Here is a 25373-nt window from a genome sequence, read left to right on the forward strand (position 1 = left end):
GATGATCTAATTGCTTGAGTTAGGGTTTCTCGAGGGGTTGGTGTGACAGATTGAAGATCCGCTGGTTCCTGACCTTCCATATTTCCCATAAGATCTATGTGAACAATTGGGCATCACCGATGCCGTAGGAAGGAAGGCAATTCAACGATCTGGGTGATTCTGAAAGATTCCTATTGGGTTAGGGTCGATGGTGATTTGAAAGGTGAATTCGTCCATATCTATGTTGCAAAGGTGCACTTGAGGAAGAGGTGTTTGGTCGATGCTTGTTCTTTGTAGAATAATATAATACATATACAAGGCAAAATTTCTAAAAAAATATAATACATATACAAGGCAAAATTTGCCTTAAGGCACACACTGGCTTCAAAGCAGCTATTTAAAAAGTAGAAAAAAAAATATTAGAAGAAATAAAACCTGAACATTATTGTCGTCATTGCCTGAATCTAACTAGGCGGCTATGTGAGTAAATCTGGACAAAGTACTACAAATAAATATATCCTATTCCCAAAGGGACCTGCATTTCATTTTTACACTTAATTGTTAAGTTATATATATATATATATATATATATATATATGCCTGAAAAAATTGTTCATGTATTTAATAGATTCCCTGATATATATATATATTTCATATGCAATATATGTGATGTTGACAGAAAATTCCAGATTCCAGTTTTAATCTATATATATAATTAGGGAGTTTCTCTCATTCTAAGCTATCCACATCATCTTCCATTTCGGCATAATTTATTTTTTTCAGCCCATAAAGCAATATCTCAACAGCCCAATAACATATAAATCTTAAAAACAAAGTTTATAATATCTCAATAGCCCAATAACATGTCAATTTAAAATACAGTGTTTATGTAATAACACATGTGACTTGAGTTAGACCAAATAAAAATCCCAATTAACAAATGTAAATTGTAAAGTCTATCACATGACCCAAAAAACCCATCACAAGATGAAATGTTCAGTTCACAAGAGACAAAAATCCGTTCGGTTCGCTCCGGAAATCACCATTATTTTTTTGCAAGGGCTATGATATTTTATAGATCTAGACAATACAAATGCTAAGTTTCTCATCAACTTATTCCCACGATTAAGGTGCTTAAATGCATCACTAAAATCTGCCATCGATGAGTCCATTAGTGTATTAGACACTTTTTGAAAAGTAATTAGAAAAGTAGGCAGTTTTTGTTAAAAATTTGAAGAATAGACACTTTTTAGCTTTTGTGAGAAAGAGAATTTGTGAGAGAGATTATGAGACAAAAACAAATAGAAAGACCAATATACCCATGACTATGTGTCATAAAAAAGAGAGTTTATTTGTTGTCCCAATTTTAAAGGAAATGAGAGATTAAATTTTATGTATATGGGACCAGATTTTGAGGTATTTGATAAAAAATCTAATGTTTAATAGTCCACTTAAATTTAAGAAATTCTTTTAAATAACATTAAATTATTTTTATTTTCAAATTTAGCACTCTAAAATTTTAAAAACAGGGTTTAGTTTTATTTTGGTCTACCATCTGGGTTAATTATATAATATGTGTTTAGTGTACAACCAGGGTTTAGTGTACCATTTAAGTATAATATATCATCTATGTCTTGTTTACCATCTGGGTATAGTGTACCACCTAGGTATGGTGTACCATCTGACTCTGGTGTACTATCTGGGTCTAGTATATCATTTGGGTCTAGTGTACTATCTGAATCTAGTGTACCATCTAGCTTTGGTGTACCATATGAATCTGGTGTACCATTTGGGTCTGGTGTACCATCTAGGTCTGGTGTACCATCTAGGTCTGGTGTACCACCTGGCTATGGTGTACCACCTGGCTATGGTGTACCATCTGGGTATGGTGTACCATCTGGGTTTGGTGTACCATCTGAATCTGGTGTACCATCTGAATCTGGTGTACCATTTAGGTCTGGTGTACCATCTGAATCTGGTGTATCATATAGATCTAATATACCATCTGGATTTGGTGTACCATTTGCATTTAGTGTACCATTTGAATTTGATTTATCATCTAAGTTAGGTGTACCATATTGGTTTAGTGTACTATCTAATTAGTTTTTTTTAAATGAAAACCCTACAATATATATTACAAACCCTATCCCTTCAAAACTATACCCTAAATGTATAATAGAGAACTCAAACCAAAAAAAAATCTAAAAACTAACTTTAAAATATTGTAATGTGTGAAATACTGTAATTCTGGTGTACAATCTGGGTTGAGTGTACCATCTAGGTGTAGTATATTATCTGGGTTTTGTGTACCATCTAAATAAATTTTTAAAACCAAACCCTACACCCTAAATACTAAACCCTATCCGTTCAAAACTAAAGCCTAAATGTAAAATAGAGAATGCAAAACTAAAAAAAAATCTAAAAATGAACTTAAAATATTGTAATGTGTGAAATAATGTTATTCTGGTGTACAATCTGGGTTTGGTGTACCATCTGGGTTTGGTGTACGATCTGGGTTGGGTGTACCATCTGGGTTGGGTGTACCATCTGGGTTTAGTGTACCATTTGGGATTGGTATACTATCTAAATAAATTTTCAAAACTAAACCCTACACTATAAATACTAAACCCTATTCCTTCAAAACTATAACCTAAATATAAAATGGAGAACTCAAAACTAAAAAAAAAAATAATTCTAAAAATTTTGGGAAGTTTATGAAATTTCTAAAAATTAGTTTGAAATATTGTATTGTGTCTAATAATGATCTTGATAATACATGTTTTAGTGTTGTTTAGGATATTTCTCAAAAATCAATTACACATCTAAAATTCAAAACACATAAATCTATTAAAAAAAGATTTATTAATTTGTAAAGATAATTTTTTTTTTAGATTTTTATTTTGGTCATGTTTAAAAAAATAAAAAGTATAAAATTCATCAATTATTCAAACATACCTTTGTTATTGAGCTGATTTTTATTAGGCTCAAAATTTAAAAACCAATTTGTCTTTATGTGGATACATAATACATAAAGAAAGAAACAAAAGGTTAAAAATGTCATTTTCTAAAAGCCTCTTTTTTTTTTTTTTTTTTTTTTTTGTCACGAACCGGTTTTCATTCGTTAATTAAAAGCCTGGTACAGTTGATAGGGATAGTAAAGCCGATTTTGCTAACACATCAGCTTTCCTATTCAATTCCCTTGGAACAAACACAAAAGATACAGACTCGAAACGACGAGATAAGTAGAGGATGTCATGGTGAATCCCGTGAAGCTCCTTGAAAGAAACCTCCAAATTGAGAGCTTTGATCAGCAAAAGTGAATTAGAAGCGAAACTAACGTTTTTGAATCCAAGATCCAGGGCCTGGGTGGTGGCCAAAAGCAGAGCCGAAGCTTCTGCCATGAGGGGGAAGGAGATGTTGGAACCCGTAGAGCTTGCCTGGGTTTCTGCGAGGGATTCTCTATCAGCGAAGATCCAGCCAAATCCAGCTTCCGTTGATTCCTCTCGCCAAGCGGCATCATAGAAACATTGGACTGTGTCCAACCGGTAAACTAGAGTTACTCGGATCTGATGTGATGGTAGAGATGGTGGTAGAATAATCTGTGCCTCACTCCATTCTCTGACCGATGCGACTGCAAGGGTAAGGATCTCAGATCTGGAGAGATGTCTGTTTTTGAAAATCTTTTTGTTTCTGGCATACCACAAGAACCACATTATCCATGATGCAAGACATCCCGGTCCTAATCCACAAGGGGGTAATGAAGTAAGCCTAACACATGTCTCAAAACCTTGTTGTAGGGTCTCGATCAGGGGTGACCGGGGTGGAGTCTTGAAAGGTGAGAATCTCCACACTTCTTCTGCAAAAGGACAATGAAACAAAAGGTGAAGGGTCGATTCCTCAGCATTACAGTGCGGACAAGAGGCAATCAAATTAATCCCTCTGGTTCGCAGGTTTTGACCAGTTGGGAGAGCATTCTTCATAGCTTTCCAGAGGAAAAATCTGATTTTTGGGGGGCAAGGTCGATTCCATATGTTTTTGAGCCACTTGAAAAATTAATACAAAAATGTACATAAAATCAACAACTTCTAAAATATAATAATAAATAAAGAACCGTAACCTATAATTTAAAAAACAATCCCGCGCGTTGCGCGGGTCTCCTCCCTAGTGTTTTAAAATAACATAGTCTTAATTGTTAGAGCATGTCCAGTGCAGTTTTTTTGGGGTACTCAGACCATTTCTAAGCCAAAAAGAAAAGAAAAATTAAAAGAATTGGCCCACAAATTAGTAGAACAGTTGCCCTACAGAGTATCGGAAGGAACCGTGAAGACACGGTACGTGTCAATTTCTAATTGGATTTCGATTAAATATAAAACACAGTTTTTTTTCTCTCATTTTCTTCTTTTCCCAAATCTCTCTCTTTACTCTCTCTCGACAAACGGCGAATCGATTTCTTGCTTGAAAAACACAACAAAACCAGCAGACAAATCTCGAGATCTAGATCTCAATCACATATCCGCACTAAGCTATGAGGAGAGTCACCGGACTTGCTGAGTTTTACAATCTCAGCCTCCGTCGCAATCCATCTACGGCTCGCTCAATCCATGGCGATTACAATAATCTCGTGGACCAAACCTATCACCCGAAGATTCAGCGGTCTTCTGAAGATTTCAACTCCTTCTTTTGCCGGTGGATTCGCTGGGATGGTGTTCTTCTATGCCGCCGCCGCATCGTCTCTTGGTCACGAAGTTCACGCTAATTAAATGGCTCACAAGTTTAATCCTAAAGAAGTTGTTATGTATCAGTACTAGGCTTGCCCTTTCTGTAACAAGGTTAAATGTATCTTTCACATCTCAAAATTTCTGGATCTGATCAGATTTTTGACCATTGAAATTTTATGATTCAATCATGGTTAGAGCTTGAACATAGCGAGTGGTGGTTTTGAATTCGAGTTGGTTCTTGTTGTGTGTGATTTAGTAAGATAGAGATGGTTAGCTTATGTCTTTACTTTGCTGGTTCTTTTGTAGTGTTCTTGGATTTTAACAAGATTAATCTGAGCTCTTAATTAATCTCTAACAGAGGTTGGTACATCTTTGCATTATGTATATATAATTTGGTCTCTATTCCTCACTTCACACCATCGTTGTTGCTTATTGTTAGCAATTAACCGATAGATTCTGGTCTAACTTACTTTTATATCTCTTGTGTTTTAGGATCTCTCTGATGTTCTTTGCTGTGGGATCTTCTCTCTGTCCAAAGTGTGGGTGTGGATCACACACAGGTTATGCTTTTAAAATTTTGTTTCTGTGTTGGTTACAATTATAGTTTAGTGTTTAGTTTTTTGTTTAACCATGCTGCTTCTTATTTGTTATATTATGCAGCAGGAGTAGCTCCGAGATGGTTGCAGGACAACAGTTGTCTCTTGCTAGCTGTTGGTGCCGAGGTAAAGAGAAGTCTTTCTTGCAATCACCGCTCTTTTTCTTTTAAGTGACAAAGATTAAGCTGATTTGATGCAATCCCTTTTTTTTTGTATGTTGCAGGCTCTCTCGTTCAATCTGTGTGCTCGTTGCTGGTGCAGAGGTAAACATGTAAGAAGAAGAAGAAGAACCCCTTGAGGTATTGTTTCAATCATCCTTCACTCTTTATTTGAGTTCAACATACTTTTATTTTTTTAACCAATTCTCTTGTTCTTTGCTGTGGGTTTCACGGGATCTTCTCTCCTCCAAAGCGTGGGTGCGGATCACACACAGACACAGGTTATGCTTACGAATTTTTCTTGTTGTTTTGTTTACAATTACAGTTTAGTGTTTAATTACTTGTTAACCATGTTGCTTCTTATGTAGTGGATCCGACAACGTACCTACCCAACTTTGTAATAACATGTCTCTTTCTCGTAGGTGCTTCTTGGCCATGGAGAGGATAACATTACATAAGGAGCAAAGCGAAGAGCTACACGTCTGTGCTAACTCAGCTCCTTCTTCCCTTAGTCAGGTACATTCTCCTTTTTTTTGTCATCCCATAGGATAATCTAGTTGTGTTTTGAGTGAAGCATTTTTGGTTGAAATTTGTTTTGGTTTTTATTTAAAAGAAAATGAACTTGTCTCCATGATTGTATTTGAATATTGTCTTGACTTTAAGCAATCCTTTTTGAAATACTTTTTAAACACTAACATCATATCTTATCAGATATGATAAGATTTGATGGACCTAAAAGCTGAAACGCTTTCTGAAAAATATAAATATAGTGTTATATATACACATGTCTGTTTTGTGATTAAGCTATATTGGATGAAAACAAATTTCCCATATGTACAAGTTTTAAACCCAAGTAAAATAGGATTAAATCAATCTTTTTGAGTTCTCTACTCCTAGAGATATACTGAACAGTGTATATCTCTTTGGTAAACACTCATTACAAACATGAAAAAAATTTCACTGTGTATATCGAGTGTATCTTTCTCGGTCTAACAAACATTTATCTCAATATAAACCCTTACCTTAACCCTTACCTTAACCCTCACCTTAATCCTCAACTTGAATAAGCCATTCGCTACTACACAAACAATGGGTTCTAGTAACCGTTTCAGCCTGTCATCGAATATATCCCCCAATTCTCTTCTCAGCCTGTCCACTTTAGCACCCCTTCTGTCACCGAAGAATGTATTAACCTTAGTGTCGATGAGAATGAAGAAGAAGGTGATAGAGGAATTCGGACCAGGTGGAGTGCCTAGGAGGATATTAATCTCATAAGTGCCTGGTTAAATACCAGTAAAGACCCAGTTGTTAGTACTTTGCAGAAGCTTGATTACTTCTGGAAAAGAGTTGCCGACTATTTCCAAGCAAGTGAGAGGGCATCGAGTACAAATATTAGAGGGCCGTCGCAATGTAAGGCTAGGTGGAACAAGATAAACCGTGAAGTGAAAAAGTTTGTTGGGTGTTACACACAAGCCAGTGCAAGAAGGAAGAATGGAGAATCTGAAGATGATGTGATATCTGTGGATCATCAGCTTTACAAGAATGACCTGAAAAAGCCATTTACTCTAGGGCATTGTTAGAGAGAACTCAAGCATGATCAGAAATGGAACACTGGGGACTCAAGCACTAAGAGGACTAAGCTTGATTTAGACGGAGCATACTCACCCAGTTCAACATATGATGGTGATAAACAGAAGCCTCTGGGTGTTAAAGCTTCGAAGAAGAAAGGTAAGAAACCTGCAGTTAGTAATGATGTTGAGGATGTTTCTGCGGCTAAGCTAGATAAGATTATAGCCATGAAGGATAAAGAACAAGAGGCTAAAGATAGGAAACGCAGAATGAGATTGCTTGAGAGTCTCCTTAACAAGGCTGACCTTACACCGGCTCAAGTCACACTCAGAGTAAAGCTAACTGATCAAATGTTGACACACACTTAGGTGACATGTTTTGTTCTGATTTTTGCTATGTTTTAGTTCTGATTTTTGTTATGTTTGGTTTGATTTTGATATGGTCAGTTTCTGATTGGAGTCTTTTTCATTTTTCAGGTTGTTGGGGTCCAGGCAAGATGTGAAGCTGTGAGATGTGAAGCTATTTGTACTCTAGTGAAGGTGGACCTGTTAGTCAAGCTTGTTGTTTTTTGTGGTGTAACCCGTGAAGGTTTTCTAACCCGTGAATGTGGTGTAACACGTGAAGTATGTCCTTTGTAATTTAGTAGTATGCCCTTTGTAATTTAGTAACCCGTGAATGTTGTTTTCATTGTCAAGTAGTAGGATGTCTTTCTTACTCTATCTATATATATCGAACCCAATATTGTTTACTAATCCTCTCATTCTCATCCTATCTTTCCCTCAAGCAAACTTGAAAACTTTGTTTTCTCTTTCTTTCTTGTTCTTCATATATGTCACAAAGTGTAATCAGCAACAATTGTTCTTTCTTGTTATCAGCAACAAGCAACTTTGTTTTCTCTTTCTTTCTTGTTCTTCATATATGTCACAGAGTGTAATCTGCAAACTTTTTTTTTTAAATCAGCAACAATCGTTAAGCATTGGGTTACACTAAACCAATCCAAAATCCAAGACCCAAAAAAAGACTTAACCCCAAACCCAAACACCTTTTGAAAAGTATATTCCCAATATTGTCAACAAAATGTCAAATTGGAGTTCTGATCAAGAAGTTGATGAAATTGTGGAGGAGGAAGTTGATTGTATAGTGGAGGAGATTCAGTACCAATACACCCATACAGAAGAGCCACCAGCTCCAGTTTTTAGAAGAGTGCACATTAACAGAGACCGGGAAGGAGGCCACATCCGACTTACACTCAAGGTATGTTTCGTCTATGATTCAGAATGAACAAATCCTTATTCTTGCGTATTGTTAATAGTATTGAAAATGGAATCCCGTACTTCAAACAAAAACGAGATGCAACTAGAAGGCTCAGTCTTTCTGCACTTATAAAATGTACGGCAGCTATTCGTATGATGGCATACGGAAGTGCGACAGATGCAAGTGGATGAATATCTATGACTCGCTGACACCACTGCACAAAAATGCCTTGAAGAATTTATTGGCGGAGTTGTAAATCTTTTTGGAGATGAGTACCTCATAAGGCCTACAGCAAAAGACCTCCAACGATTACTGAATATTGGAGAATATCGTGGTTTCCCCGGAATGATAGGAAGCATAGATTGTATGCATTGAGAGTGGAAGAATTGTCCGACAGCATGGAAAGGACAATATTCACGTGGATCTGGAAAATCGACAATTGTACTAGAGGCTGTGGCATTGCAAGATTTATGAATTTGGCATGCTTTTTTGGACCACCAGGTACTTTAAATGATATCAATGTTTTGGACCGCTAACCAGTGTTTGATGATATACTAGAGGGTCGAGCTCTGAGAGTTAACTACGTTGTCAATGGACTGCAATACAAAATGGCATACTACCTCACTGACGGTATCTATCCCAAATGGACAACTTTCATCCAATCAATTACACTTCCACAGGGTCAAAAAAACCAACTCTTTGCTTAATATCAAGAAGCATGCCGAAAAGATGTAGAGGGTGCATTTGGAGTATTGCAGGCTCGATTTGCAATCGTCAAGAATCCCGCACTTTTTTGGGATAAAGGAAAAATAGGCAAGATAATGAGAGCATGTATCATATTGCATAACATGATAGTGGAAAACGAACGACATGAATACAGTTTCTACGATCCATCAGAGTTTTATCAGGGAGAAGGAAGTGGAACTTCTCATGTGGATTTATCAATTTCTACAGATAGGCCAACGATTCTCAATAATATGATGGCCATTCGAAATGACGTTCGTGATCCAGTAATGCATGACCGTCTTCAAAAAGACTTAATTAAGCATATCTGGCAAAAATTTGGTGCAACCCAACAGTAGAACGAATTTCATTTATCTTCCCGTACTCTGTTTCTTCTATTACAATTTATATTTGTGTATTTTTCCCAATTTTGTAAAATATGTTTAATATTCCCTAATTCTGTAAAATATGTTTGTTTTCCTTTCAAATGTAATAGTAGTAATTATATAACTTAATTCCCATTTTAAATTTATTTAAATTTGCAAATTAATAAACAATAGTTAAAAAAAAATTATTTTAATGATTAAGAAACCTATGAAGGTTTCTCTAGTGGAAGAATGAATTTTTATTAAGTACTTAGTGGGTTGCTTTGATTAATTTAATATTAATTATATGATTATTTATTTTTGAGCAACCCATATGGGTTGCTACACTGGCCATGGTCTTACGTAGCTTCTTTTGGTTTGTTAGTCTCCCATTTGGATTTGATGAATATATTATGTATATATGAAAATTTGAAATTAAACTTTTCAATAAAATTTTGCTTAAAGAAATTCGAGACTGGAATGAGGTAAACATTGATAAAAGAAAAAAAAAAGTGAGTAATTAAATGAAAAATTATATAGGTGGAAATTTGTATGGTTGTTACTAGATATAAAAAAACAACATTGTAGTAATATATATATTTTTTTATATAACAAGGGATCAGCTCATGAGAGCCAATAGGAAGGAAAATCGTTGTAATGTCCCGACCGTCACCTCTTAGTGGACCCCATGTCCAATCTCAGTCCATGAGCCCACCTTTATTAATGGGCCTCACGTCCTCTCACTAGGCCGGTTTGCTACGTCCAGGAAGTTTTAAAGACTTGTTACCGTCCCTACAAATCAGCACATGATCTTTTCCTGTATTTTGTCTTCACTCACACAGTTCCGACAGTCACTTCTAGGAAGGTCACCCATCCTGAGACTACTGCAGCTCAAGCACGCTTAACTCTGGAGTTCTCTCAGGATTCTTGCCCGAAAAGATAAGTGCACTTTGGTCATAGGTGGCCAAATCAATTCTTTTAAACCTCTCTTCAAGTCTCTGAAATCGGGGTGTCACAATTCACCCCACTAACAGATCGCCACGTTCTTGTTCCGCACCAAGACCGTCACCCCGGACGGTGTGAGCCCACTCGACTCCACACTCGTCTGGGTTCGGCTCAGATACCACTTGTAACACCCCGACAGCCACCTTTTAGTGGGTCCCATGTCCAATCCCAGTCCATGAACCCACCTTTATTAATAGGCATCACGTCCTCTCACTAGGCCCATGAGCCCATCCATATCCGACGGTCGGTTTGCTACGTCCGGGAGGCTTTAATGACTTGTTACCGTCCCTACAAATCACCACATGGTCTTTCCCTGTGTTTTGTCCTCACTCGCACAGTTCCGACAATCACTTCCCGGAATGTCACCCATCCTCAGACTACTCCAGCTCAAGTACGCTTAACTTTGGAGTTCTCTCAGGACCCTTGACCGAAAAGATAAGTGCACTTTGGTCATAGGTGGCCAAATCAATTCTTTTAAACCTCTCCGCAAGTCTCTTAAATCGGGATGTCACAATCGTCTACAAACAAAACAGGATGCGGAGAGGTACACACTTGACATGCCAGAGAATCTGCACTTACATTAGCATTTCTTGAAATTAAAGATAAAGAGAAAGAAGAAAACTCCTCCCTGTCCATCTTGATATCGTCGAGGTAGGTCTTGAAGTCCGGCAAGTCTTGAGGAGAAGACACCATCTTCACCATGTCTGAGAAATCTGTATAAAAAGCCACATCTCGATAGTCATGACCAATCATGAACCGCAAAGCCCAGACAAAGGCTTCAACTTTAGCATGCAAATGGGAAAGACTATGTCGGAAATTGGTTGTGCCCCTCGTCGTCGAAGCTTCCTGAAAGGATGAACACACCCATCCTACACCCGCAAAATCATCACCTGCTTTCCATGATCCATCTACAAAAAACCGATAACCTGAGAAAACAGTAGGCAGATGGCCCACACTCCCCAGGTCCGGAGAACGAGGGACGTTGAGAGTGGGGGATAAAACCTCATCCACATCCTCTGCATGCGCCTGCAACCATGTAGACGCCTCGCCCACCGCTACCGCAAGGACATCCTCTGGCTTTAATATTCTAAAAATGCGGGCAATCCGCACCTTCTATATATACCACATGATCCAAGGGAAAGCCGCAACTTGAGAACCCGGATTGGATGACCCCAGAAAATGATCCACATTTGCATACAGAGAGTCCGTAGGAAAGGAAACTGGTCCAACTGGTGCCTGAGCTAAAGCCCAAGCCTGTCTAGCAGGCAGACACCAGAAAATAGCATGATTAACGGTTTCCTCGTTAACCCCACACCTAGCACAAATTAAGTCACAAACAATGCCCCGCCTTTTCAGATTCGCTGAAACCGAAATGCACCCGGATAAAACTTGCCACATAAAGTGCTTAATCTTTGGTGGACAAGCCACTTTCCAAACTCCCGCTAGGAGAGGGGTAATATCCGGCCCATACCGATTAACCTGAAAAAACCTCTGCTTCGACATGCGTTCCGTATCATACCCTGATTTGACTGTTATTTCCCGGAATTTGTAAAATGCAAACCGAGTGACTCTTCCATTTTGAGAACTACCCAAAGGTAAAGCCCCAATCAAAGCCGCATCTTCCGGAATAAAATGCTCAAGGAGCATATCCATGCGACAAGTATTAGTTTGGCGATCAACGAGATGTGAAATTTTTAAAGAAGATTGAGCTGGTATCCACGAATCATTCCATATAGAATTGGACTCTCTAGAGCCAACTCTTTTAATAAGCCCTTTGTTAACCAAAGATCGAGCTGAAACGATGCTCCTCCACCCATAAGAAGGAGAGTAAGAACGTATGGAATCCATAGGATTAGAATTCCGATAATACCTGCCTTTGAAAACCCGTGCAAAAAGTGAGTCGGGTGCCTCAATCAGCCACCACAGTTGTTTAGCCAACAGAGCAGAGTTAAAATCATCAACATTCCTAAATCTTAACCCACCCAACTGCTTACTCCAACATAACTTCTCCCAGGCTAACCAATGCATAACAAAAATTAGACGTGACTGTTTTTTGCAACCGGAAGCATGACATGACAAAGGTCAATACCACAGTAGCCACAGAGTTGATCATTACCTCTTTACCCCCTCGTGATAGCTGTTTTGCCGTCCAACCATTTGTTCGACTCTGAAGTCTATCCCGAACAAAAGAGAAAACTTTCATTTTTGACCCTCTCAAACTCTCAGGTATCCCTAGATAAGCACCCATCCCTCCTAGGTTAGAAATCCCAAGCACCCCCTGCACCTCCCTTTTTATTACCTCGTCAACCTTGTGCCCAAATTGTATTGAGGATTTTTCGAAATTAATTTGCTGGCCCGAAACAGCCTCACATTTCTTTGAGATATCCAGAATAACACCACATTGATCCTTATCAATCTTGCAGAAAAACAGACTATCATCAGCAAACAACAAATGTGTAATCGGCGGACATTTATTAGCCATTTTAATCCCTGTGATGTGCTTATCCATCTCAGCCTTGCGAATGTTAGCAATTGGCACTTCCGTACAGAGGATAAACAAATAGGGAGATAGGGGATCGCCCTGATGCAACCCTCTCTCTGGCACTATCAGACCATTAGGTTGAACATTCAGGAGGACTTTATACTCTACAGAAGTAACACAAAACAAAATCCAGGAGATCCATTTTTCTGCAAAACCCATTTTCTGTAGTAAAGCCTCAACAAAACCCCACTCTACCCGATCATACGTCTTGCTCATGTCCGTCTTTATTGCTATAAATTTTCCTTTACATGATGGATTTGTTCTGAGGCCATGGAACATCTCCTGAGCAATCAGAATGTTATCGGAGATCAGTCGTCCAGGAACAAAGGCTGATTGAGTCCCCGAAATAAGACTTGGTAACACCGATTTTGGCCGTTGACACAAGATCTTAGAAATGATCTTATACCCCCACATTACACAGGCTAATCGGACGTAATTTTTCCATTCGAGTAGTCCTTGCCACCTTTGGAATGAGACATATATGCGTTCGATTTAAACTCTTATCAAAAACCCCCTCCTCAAAAAACCGATAAACCATGGATACCAAATCCTCCTTGACAATCATCCATGCCTTCTGGAAAAAAAAGCGGTCATCCAATCCGGCCCAGGTGCCTTGTTTGGGTGCATCATAAACAAAGCCGTTCGTACCTCCGCCTCCGTCGTTGGGGCTGTCAACGTTCATTGACCTCCTCCGTAATTACCAATTGGACCTCACTTAAAGCCTCTTCGAAGGTAGACGGATTAGTCAAAGTAAACAAATCCTCAAAATACGATATTGCAGTATTGCAAATATCGTCATCCTTCGTAGACCAAATATTATTCCTATCATACAGACCAATTATACGATTCCGAGCCCGCTGTTGCTTGGTTTGAGCATGGAAATACTTTGTATTTTTATCCCCCACACGAATCCATCTATTCTGAATTTTTTGATACCAATAAATCTCCTCATCTCGATAAGCCTCTCGCAACCGAGAACTTAAGTCAGAAATAACACTCGGAGTGATTACATCATCTGCCTAAGCCACCTCCAACTTCCTTTTAAGATCCTCATTCGTGTCCCTTCCAAAAGGAACCTGCGCTTTACGCCATTGAGAGATAGCACGTCTCCATTGTCCAATCTTATTCACAAAATTAGTGGAATCCTGATCATTTCCGCCACCCCACCCATTTGAGATGGCATCCATCAAACCCGCCTTACCAATCCAACATCGATGAAACATAAAACACCACCGCCCCCACGACCGCTTGGCACCGATACTAACATCAAGAGGCTTATGATCAGAGGCAATCATAGGGAAATATTCAGTAACCGTGTTCGGGAACAAGTCATGCCAGTCATCGGTTCCTAAAGCCCTGTCAAGCCAGAAACGAATTGGTTTCTTATCTCGCCAGCCTCTCCAAGACAAGCAATCACCAAAAAACCACAATCCGAAATCATCACGTTAAAGGACCGAAACGTAGAAACATGTCTAAGTTTACCCCCTCGTTTGTCATGGTTCCCTGTTAATTCATTAAAATCTCCAGCAACCAACCAAGGTGTGGATCTTGAAGAGCTTATCCTCAACAATCGTTCCCAAACACACTCACGATTTTTAGGAACATGATCACCATATAAACAAAGGTTATATGAAACACCCGTCCGTTATGGGTTGCTTCAATATCAATTAATATGTTGGTTGCCAATAAAATTGAAACAGTAAAATCATCTTTATTATAAAATAAAGCCAATCATCCACTATAACCAATAGGTTCCACAGTTTTTAAATTCTTATAACCAAAATGACCCACAAATTGTTCTAAAAAAGAAAAAGATTGTTTTGTTTCCATAAAAAATAAATAATCTGGCCTATGTTTATTGCATAAATTCCTGAGATTCCCAATAGTGATCTTATTTCCGAGATCTTGGCAATTTCTTAATGACAACATTGTAGTAATATGGATGAAAAATAAGACATTATCTATAAAAATAAACCTTTACCATCACTTATTGATTTTATGCTTTTGTCGACTTACCATCTTATTCATTCTCAACCAAAATCACAACTCTAGTACACGTTGACTCCCTTTAAAATCATTTCTAACACCAATAGGTAAAAGCTGGTGAAGACCTCCATTAATGCCTCCAGATTTGTTAGTAAATCTGGACAAAGTACTTCAAATAATTATATCCTATTTCCAAAGGAACCTGCATTTCATTTTTACAACCAATTTTTTCCATCCAATTAAAATCCAAAATTGATTGGCAAGAAAATATTGGCATGAAATTAAACTTCTCCTCTTCTCTTGGTCTAGCGGATCCAATCTTTTCATCTCGCCCCTAAAAATGGTTTTAACTTTTTCCTTAATTATTCTAAGAGTGTATGAGTACAACACTATGATATTTACTGAATTTTTATTGGCTACTCCAATTATTTTGATAAATTGATTAAATAATATTGTACTATGCGGCATACTCCATGCCCATAGTTGAATTAGTACAATATTTAACGTACTAATGTTAAGTTAAAAAAAATTTCATGCATGTAATATATTCCCTGATATATATCTATATATATATATATATATATATATCTATTTCATATGCAATATATGTGATGCTGACAGAAAATTCCAGATTCCAGTTTTAATGTTTTTAAATAATATAGTTGTAATTGTTACGTAGCTTCTTTTGGTTTGTTAGTCTCCCATTTGGATTTGATGAATATATTATGGATATATGAAAATTTGAAATTAAACTTTCAATAAAATTTTGCTTAAAGAAATTCGAGACTGGAATTAGGTAAACATTGATAAAATAAAAAAATATAGTAAATAAATGAAAATTATTTAGGTGGAAATTTGTATGGTTGTTACTAGATATAGCAAAACAACATTGTAGTAATATGGATGAAAAATAAGACATTATCTATACAAATAAACCTTTACCATCACTTATTGATTATATGCTTTTGTCGACTTACCAACACTTATTCATTCTCAACCAAAATCACAACTCTAGTACACGTTGTCTCCCTTTAACATCAATTCTAACACCAATAGGTAACAGCTGGTGAAGACCTCCATTAATGCCGCCCTTTTCCTCTATATTACTTTTTACATTTACACCTATATATACACAGACAATCATGTTCCCTTCAACATCTTCAGCTCGTAGCAAAAACCTAAACAGAGTTCACATCAACATATACATATATTTTTCAAACTAGCTAGCTAATAGCATTTTTCGTATATATAAATGACGAAGTCGGTGGCGAATTTGGCTCTAGTAGGGTTCTGCATGCTGCAAGTAATGAGCTTACTTGTGCCGCAAGCCAACGCTAGGGCTTTCCTAGTGTTCGGAGATTCCCTCGTGGACAATGGTAACAATGACTTCCTAGCTACCACTGCTCGTGCCGATAACTACCCTTATGGTATCGATTTCCCAACTCACCGTCCTACCGGCCGTTTCTCCAATGGTCTTAACATTCCAGATCTCATCAGTAAGCTCTCTTTTCTTATTCTCCAAGAACATTAACGCGCTCAACGTTACCAAAAAAACAATATGACTAATAAGTATCTGTTTGTAGGTGAGCATTTGGGTCAAGAGTCTCCAATGCCGTACCTCAGTCCTATGCTGAAGAAGGAAAAACTATTAGTCGGCGCTAACTTCGCCTCCGCCGGTATTGGAATCCTTAACGACACCGGAATCCAGTTTGTAAGTTTCACCGGCATTACTATTATCATCGGTTAAGGGCATTTTTGAGATCTTGATGGTGAGGGATGTTTTGCCAAATCCAATTGCAGCTGAACATAATTAGGATCACGAAGCAGCTTGAATACTTCGAGCAGTACAAGCTCCGAGTGAGTGGGTTGGTTGGAGAAGAAGAGATGAATCGACTCGTGAATGGAGCTCTTGTCTTAATTACACTCGGAGGCAACGATTTCGTCAACAACTACTACTTGGTCCCTTTCTCTGCAAGATCTCGTCAATTCTCTCTTCCTGACTACGTTGTCTTTATCATTTCTGAATACCGCAAAGTCCTACGGGTAAGTTTATGATTACAGCTCAACTGATATTGGCTTAATAACCTACTATACTAATTAAAGAGATTTTTTTTTTTTAAAAGTTGGAAAACAGATAATTTGGTAGAAATTTATTTCAACCTACTCTAGGAAACACTATACAATTCATCTCAAAAAAAAAAAAAGGAAAGAATAGTTTTTTTTAATAAGGAAATACTGTAGTCTTCTTAAATACCGCCTTCAGTAGTTAATAATTTGAATTAATAGCAGCAAATATGTTGAAACTTATTACATTTTGGCAATTTCTTTCGCCTATGTAAAAATTCAAATTGGTTGTAGAAAATGTACGATTTGGGTGCTCGACGTGTCTTGGTGACTGGAACAGGGCCGATGGGTTGCGTCCCGGCCGAGCTGGCTCAACGTAGCCGCAACGGCGAGTGTGCTACAGAACTACAACGAGCCGCCTCACTATTCAACCCACAACTCGTTCAAATGATAACTGACCTCAACAACGAAGTTGGGTCTTCGGCCTTCATTGCCGCTAATACTCAACAAATGCACATGGACTTTATCAGCGACCCACAAGCATACGGTACATGATCTTATCAATTTGTCCCTCTTAATTAATTTTATAGACTTTTCTTTTTCATAAAATAGAAGAAAGTCTTATTTATTGGCAAAATTATTCTAAGACAGGGTTAATATTTGGGCATAAAAAATTAGTCTCAATGTAGCTATATATATACAGTATATCGGCCTTTAGTTTTGAGAAAACCTATACTAAACAAGAACATATATTCAAGTTTTGATAAAAATTTATTGTAAGGATTTCATTTTGACTTTGGTTTCAATTATGTTTTGAATAAAAACAATTTTTTTAAAAATGTTAATTACATTTTTTCTAGCTTTTTTGAACCATTGTTTTTTTTTCGTTTTGGTTCATGAAGTTAAGAAGTAATTATTTTATGTGTGTTTATGCGGCTGTAAAGAAAAAAAGAAGAAAAAAATATGTGGTCGAATCGTAATGTGAATGCAGGTGACAATGTCTTTAATTAGAATGCAAGCTGGGAATCCCAATATTTATTCCTTGTTTGCTTTTGCTCCGAGAATACAGAGAATTGACTTATTTGTTTACGACCAAATTGTGATTGGCAGGTTTCGTCACGTCGAAGGTGGCTTGTTGTGGACAAGGGCCGTACAATGGGATAGGGCTATGCACACCATTATCAAATCTTTGCCCAAACAGAGATCTCTTTGCCTTTTGGGATCCTTTTCACCCATCAGAAAAAGCAAGTAGAATCATTGCTCAACAAATCCTCAATGGCTCTCCAGAATATATGCATCCCATGAATCTTAGCACCGTCCTCACCGTTGATCTCATGACCTGATCTGCTACTTCTGATATATCCCAAATCCACTCTATGCTTTGTTTTGAGTTTACTTTTCTCTTTATGTATTTTTACATTGGTGGTTTTATTAGTTTCCTTGAGTTATGTTATGAGTTTTGTGTTCGTCAATAATTTAATCACCAATTGTGAGCTAAGATGTAATATGCAACAATCTTTAAATGTCCATTTTCGTTTTTTCTGTCTCATATTTTTATTCAAATATGAATTAACTTGTAATATATTATTCATATTGGGAATGTCCTGAAATCACTTGTACATACTCTTGTATAGTCAAGGTTTAAAAGTCGTATAATATTAGATGATTATAATGTTTTGCTAGAAACCTCTTATAATCAATGACTTTAGAAGTTCATTACTAATATTATGCGATCCTACAGGATCACACACCTAAGCAGATTGGATTAATGTTATGTTGGGTTGTTTATTAATATATATATATATATATATATATATGTGATATATATATATATATATATGATATACATACGTGTGCACTTGTGATAAAGTATTAATACAATACATATATGTATATTCGATATACATATAATAATTTTATGTAAATGTGCACATGAAATAAAAGGCAAAAGATGACTTCTCTTATTCTCGAGGGATTAGTCATGTGATTGGGCATTAGCTCATTAATAAACTTAGGTCAAACGTATTAACTATATATATTGATATATAGTATCGCTTGAAGGTTAAGTATTATTTTGAGCAGCCGAACCCTAAACGTATAAGACAAAATAGTTTGTCATACTTTGAGATCTGATCTCTACGGCATTAGCATCCCGCTTGATCCAGTCTGTGTGCGTGTGGATACCAGTAGAGGCACGACGTTTGGAGTGCTTTACAACCTTATCTTATTTTAGTTCATCTTTCCGCTGCGAACTATCTAGGTATATTCATAATTTGATCACATAGTTTTGGTTCAATATTTACATGAATCTTGGCAATTGAATTTATGATTAGTTTATAAACTGTTATAAACCGGTATAAATTCCAACAGTGGTATCAGAGCCTACGTGTATAATTTTGAATTAAACCTAATTTACTGTTCATATTTGATATGCAAAGTAATTTTGTTTTGTTTGGTAAATCCGATTATCATGTTTGATGAAATAATAATTGATACATGCAGAGATGTTTACGTTGCATGTATTATTGACATGAATTAATAATCGATACATGTAGAGATGTAAAGTTGTTTACGCCGTTGCTTGTATCATTATACAACACATAAGAATTATGAATATAATATGGTTAAAAGAATAACACGTATTCTGGCAATACACGTCTGTTTGATTTTGTATCATATATATAAGAGACTTATGATCTGTTTCATTACGTCTCTTGTAGGGCATAATAGTTATGCATATATGATGATACATATAACTAATTAATTTAAATAAAATATATTGGATATATTTTGTTAAAGCATCACGTTTTTTTTTGAGTATATGTACATTATGTTTGATTGGTGAATAAGTATAATATACATATATATATATATATATATGATAGAAACTTTATGTCCGATTGAGTGGATTCATATTTTATAATGAAAGTCATTATAAAATACACTGATCGGAGCTGTAGTTTCTAAATTTTTAAAATTTATGTTCTAATCAGATTAGAGCTATTGAAATTTAATTAAGATTAAGTTTTTAAATAATTAATAATTTAATATGATTAAAATATTTAATAGTATAACTTAAACAAACTTAATTGTTCTTGTTTATCATTCGTTATCAAGTGGTTTGTATGTTCGGTGAACACAGAGACTTGGTAAAATTAAAATTCCACTAATCTTAATTTGATTAAAATAATTAGTTTGATTAAATCATCTTAATATGATTAAGAACGATTGACAAATTAATAATTATACATATTAGATATGTATTAGTTGTATATCATTTATATTTTTATATATCATATATAAAATTTAGATAAAATATAAATTAAATAATTAATAATTTTAATGTGATTAAATAATTAGACTGTTTATAATTCTATCAACTACATATAAGATATGTATTTGTTATATTTTGTTTATATTGGATATAAATTTTAAATATAAGATTGAGTTATAAAATTAATTCCTCAATTAATATCAAGTATTTTTGATGTCTTTCCAATCTTGTCAACTGTCAAGCCTCGTTTCATTGTGTGATAGATCTACCAAGTAGAGTGTCCACGATTACATGAGTAAGACAGATGGTAATGGTTACCATCTGATTAAAAGATTGGTTTACTTGACTAAGTTATCAAAACGGTTTTGGGCTTAGAGGCATATGTTGGATAAGACATAAGATGTTATCTAACAACCAAGAATTATATTGGATATAATTAGCAAGGATGTTGCTTACCCAAATAACTAATTATTCACGTGATGAGCCAAAGCTCACTTATTTTAGTGAAATAAGGATCTTGGAACACTATACTCTTTTGAGGAAATTTTGGTTAGAGTATAGTATGAGTTTTCTTAATTGTTGAGATTTCTCAAATTTTATGAACATCATTTAACATCTGCTATTCTTTTGATACATAGATGTCAAATCCTCACAGTTCTTTTTCAGTTCGATTTGTCCTTGAGAAGGACAAGTTGAATGGATCAAATTTCCTTGAGTGGTATCGAAATTTGAGAATTGTTCTCAAGCAAGAGAAAAAGGAATATGTCCTTGAAAAGGAATTGCCGCTTGAGAAGACTAAGGCAAATCATCCACATGCAGAGAGAAATGCTTATGATAAGCATGTCAGTGATAGGGTTGATGTGTGTTGTCTTATGTTGGCTACCATGAACTCGGACTTGCAAAAGCAATATGAGAACGTGGAGTCGCCGATTGAGATAATCAATGGCCTGAAAGGGATGTTTTAGGAGCAAGCACGAACAGAGAGGTATAACATTGTTAAGACTCTCCTTGGTTGCAAGCTACCAACAGAGAGTCAAGTTGTAACACCCGCAAACCAATTTTTGGTAATTTGGTAAGGGTGTCGATCGACACCTTCTCGTGAGGCATCGATCGACACCAGTTGTGGCCGGTTTGGTCGGTTCGTTTTTAATTGTCCGGTTTGCGTGGTTGGTTTAGGGAATCCCTAAATCGAGTGTAAAAGAGGGAAAACGACCCAATGTCGTGTTTTTTGTCTGTATTCGCCGTTTTTGAGAGAGAAAAACAAAGAGAGAGTGTTCTTGAGCTTTTGGGAAGAGATTGAGAGATTCCTTGCTGTTCTTGGGAGATCTAAGGCTGGGAAGGTGTTAGAAGCTTGCTAGGAGTGAGGGAATTCGTTCTTGTTGGTCAGAATCTTCTTGAAAAAGGTGAGTGCATGACCATGGCTTATCTAAGCTAAGATCTCTAGATTTTATGTGATTTGGTGCTTATGTGGTTGTTTCTTTGAGTTCTCTATGGTATTTCGTCGCTGTTTTGGCTGGGTTTGGCCTCTGGGAGTGCAAGGAGCGGATTGGAGAAGATTGGAGGCGAGATTCAGAGTTTTTGATCGAAGGAAATCGCTGCTTGGCAACGGTGTCAGTCGACACCAGTTGGAGTGTTCGTCGACACCAATGCGAGGACGGCTCGAGACTTTGGCGAGTGTCGATCGATGCTATGTGGAGGTGTCGGTCGACACAAACTAGGGTTTTCGGGAGTGTCGGGCAGGGTGTCGGTCGACACCAGATTGTCAGTGTCGATCGACACCATTTGGTGTCGGTCGACACCCTTATTTCAGCTACGACGGATTGCTGTGCGCTTTGTATAATGCCTGGTTTGTTTTATTGATTGTTGTTTGTGGCATGTAGAGATCTTATTGCTTGTGTGTATAGCCCAGTAGATGGGAGGATTGCCTCACTGAGTGTTTATCAAATACTCATGCATCTCAATTTGTGTTTGTGGTGCAGGTAAAGGCAAAGTGTGATCGTGGAATCAAGGCAATGAAGAGGAGGATGTTCTAGGGACTCGATTGGATGTTATCTGGCATTGCTAGGTTGCTAGAGTTGGGTCATTAGAAACATTGCTAGGTTGCTGGTTCCTTGTTACTTGTTGTTTGGTATTGGGATATTGCCTTTGCTATAATATTGGTTTGTTATTGGTTATTTTTGGTTTATTATTAGATATTGATTATGTTTTTCCGCTGTTGAATGTGTTGGTGGTTAGGTGGCTAGTGGGTATGGGACCACTAGCTGTAGTTTATTTTATTATATTATATTTATTATTTATTATTAAAAAAAAAAAGTTTGTCGTTTCATTTTGGTATCAGAGCCCTTACGGTTCTAGGTTTGGGTTCACTAGGTTTCTGTTTTGATGTTTTGGATTGCATGCTTTGATTGATTATGTGAGTTAGTCAATTGTGTGTGGTATGGAGTCCTAGAACATCCTCTTCGAGCCTTCAATGAGATTCCACGGTGAGTTATTGTTATGTTTCTTTGTGTGGTATTTATTTGTTTTCTGCTTGTTAGCCTCTGTTCTTGGAAGATCAGTGGTTAAGGTGTTTGAGTTGTTGGTCATGGACGGGGACGTGGTCGTGGTCATTTTCGGGCGGGTCCCGAGGCCAGCGAGTGTGTGGTCTAGAGAAACATAACGAGGAGGTACGTCAGAGGGTCGCAAGCGTATCAGGAGGGACCAGAGGGGGTTAGCCGGTGAGCGTGCCGGGGGTGCTGGGAACCCAGGTGTGGGGTTGCAGCAGGTGGAGCCCAGTGTCGAGATGATCGCTTGGCGGATCTGTTGGCATGCTGTTGGAGCGGTTACCGAGAGGGGTACCAGTGTAGGCTCCAGTTGTGCCGCATGTGGCGGGGTGCAGTCGAGGGCTGCGGATGTTGAGGACTTTCCACCTTATGTTAAGAGGATGGAGCGGTTGTAGATGACCGGTATGAGATTATTCTCAAGAGGTATCGGGCCTAGAGAGGCGGATAGGTGGACATATGCAGTTGGAGCAGATATTTCTCTGCTTGGTGGTTAATCCAGTTGGATATAAGTTGAGTGGGCAGGTGTAACATTGCAATGTTATACTCGGACCACAGGAGGTAGTTGTGTCGAGAGATGTTTATAGTCGTTAAGGATTGTTGCTCCTGAGGGGATGGTGATTCCCCTGAATACCGATAGCTCGAGGGGCTGAGGGCTCCGAGAGTGGCAGAGGGGATGTTGTTCTCCTGAGGGGATGAGTAGTTCCCCTGATACCGAGATCTTGAGGATTGTGGTCCAAGAGTGAGACGGTATAACTCGAAGACGCTGGTCTGAGAGTGAGATCGGTATGACTCGAAGGTTGCGACCTAAGAGTGGAAGAGTTGGGAGCAAGAAATTCCTAGGACGTGAGTATAAACATAACGATTGAATGTAGACCTTGAGAGATTGACGGTGGTTTAATCTCGGGTTTTGAATGTGTTGACTTTTGGGACAAGGTTTTATGACCATAGCGTTTATGAATGTTTGGCTGTGTGCCAGGATTGTGAGGCCGGTGGTGCCGGAGTCCCGGGAAGGGGAGTTACAGCAGGATTGAGCCGGGAGAGGCATGTTTGCCAGATACATAAGTTCACGAAAAGCCTTCATGGCAGGATAAACTAATCTTTGTAACGATGCTGGATGAAGTTCATTGGAGTTGGACAGGGTTGCTAGATCCAAGGTTTTGGTAAACTTGTTGGAGGGAATAAGTCAAGTGGTTTGAGTTAGCTGCCTGCAAAGCATTTGACGCGGTGAATCAGAATATGCGAACGTATGGTACTTGTTTGTTTTATTACGCTCGTATTGATGATTTACTGTGGAGAATTGCCAAGTGGAAAAGCTATTTCTGGAATAAGTTATCTTGGGGAAGTTTCCCTAAGTGGCAAGTTACTAGAGGTTCTTGGACGAACAAGAGGGTTGATATTTAGGTGGCGGCGAGTTGATGTCGGCATACTTGAGTATTTGTTTAGTTGAGCTGAGGAAGCAACTAGAGGATTTATGGAGCAAGGGATTTATACGTTCTAGTGTATCACCGTGGAGAGCACTGGTGTTATTGATTAAGAAGAAGGATGGGAGTTTCCGCTTGAANCAGGTTGTGTATTGATTATCGGGGTTTGAACCGGGTCACTGTCAAGAACAAGTACCCTCTTCCCAGGATTGATGAGTTGTTGGATCAGCTGGGAGGTGCTACTTGGTTCTCCAACGTAGGTCAGGCGTCGAGTTATCATCAGATACCGATAGATGAGACAGATGTGAGAAATACGGCTTTCAGGACGAAGTATGGTCATTATGAGTTCATGGAGATGCCTTTTTGGGTTGACTAACGAGCCAACATCATTTAGATTGATGAACAGTGTGTTTCAGGAGTTTCGGGACGTGTCTGTCATCTTTTTCGTCGATGATATCCTGGTATTTTCTAAGAGTCCTGAGGAGCATGCAGTGAATTTGAGGGCAGTTCTGGAGAAGCTGCGGGAGCAGAAGTTGTTTGCTAAGTTGAGCAAGTGTAGTTTTTGGAAGCGTGAGATGGGTTCTCTGGGTCACTTTGTGTATGCAGAGTGAGTTTCTATAGATCCGGAGAAGATTCAGATTATCAGGGATTGGCCTAGACTACAGAATGTCACTGAGATCAGGAGTTTCCCTGGTTTGGCAGATTACTACAGGACCATGAGATGAAGTCTCTGGTAGGGGAGATCAGTGCGCTGAGCTTGTGTGCGGTTTTCTCGAGAACCATTGGGTTAGGAGGTGGCTTATAGAGCGGATCTTCTGGGCAGGGTGTGGTTGGCTCAGGAGAAGGATTTGGGGCTGGTGAATGTCTCTAAGGATGTTGATTCAGAGTATCATGTCTCAACTAATGGTACTATCTTGGTGCACGGTCGGATTTGTGTGCCCAAGGATGAGGATTTGAGATAGGAGATCTTGAGAGAGGCTCATGCGAGCATGTTCTATTCATCCAGGAGCGACTAAGATGTACCGTGATCTCAAGAGGTACTATCATTAGGTCGGGATGAAGAAGGTTGTAGCTAGTTGCGTCGCGAGGTGTGACGTGTGTCAGCTGGTGAAGGCTGAGCATCAGGTTCCAAGCGGATTACTAAAGAGTCTACCCATTCCATAGTGGAAGTGGGAA

The 25373-nt window shown here is 37.9% G+C and overlaps 1 protein-coding gene across 2 annotated transcripts; it reads left to right on the forward strand.

Annotated features, from left to right (window-relative positions):
- Window positions 16030–18508, forward strand: LOC104732471 (GDSL esterase/lipase At5g33370). Of its 2 annotated transcripts, none has more exons than XM_010452022.2 (5): window positions 16030–16391; window positions 16479–16606; window positions 16696–16938; window positions 17254–17506; window positions 18087–18211. In XM_010452022.2, the coding sequence occupies exons 1-5, from the start codon at window positions 16148–16150 to the stop codon at window positions 18209–18211; spliced, it is 993 nt and encodes a 330-aa protein (XP_010450324.1). In that variant the 5' UTR covers window positions 16030–16147. The 2 variants fall into 2 exon arrangements, with proteins under 2 accessions (XP_010450324.1, XP_010450323.1); XM_010452021.2 differs by having other exon boundaries at window positions 16033–16391; window positions 18070–18508.

This window comes from Camelina sativa, chromosome 12 (assembly GCF_000633955.1).
Source record: "Camelina sativa cultivar DH55 chromosome 12, Cs, whole genome shotgun sequence".
Lineage (NCBI taxonomy): Eukaryota > Viridiplantae > Streptophyta > Magnoliopsida > Brassicales > Brassicaceae > Camelina > Camelina sativa.

Bases quoted from the DNA above. Each gene is read 5' to 3' on its own strand.
- LOC104732471 (XM_010452021.2), top strand. From the start codon at position 16,148: ATGACGAAGTCGGTGGCGAATTTGGCTCTAGTAGGGTTCTGCATGCTG. The intron at 16,392-16,478 runs GTAAGCTCTCTT...ATCTGTTTGTAG, and splicing joins TAACATTCCAGATCTCATCA to GTGAGCATTTGGGTCAAGAG. The intron at 16,939-17,253 runs GTAAGTTTATGA...AATTGGTTGTAG, and splicing joins AATACCGCAAAGTCCTACGG to AAAATGTACGATTTGGGTGC.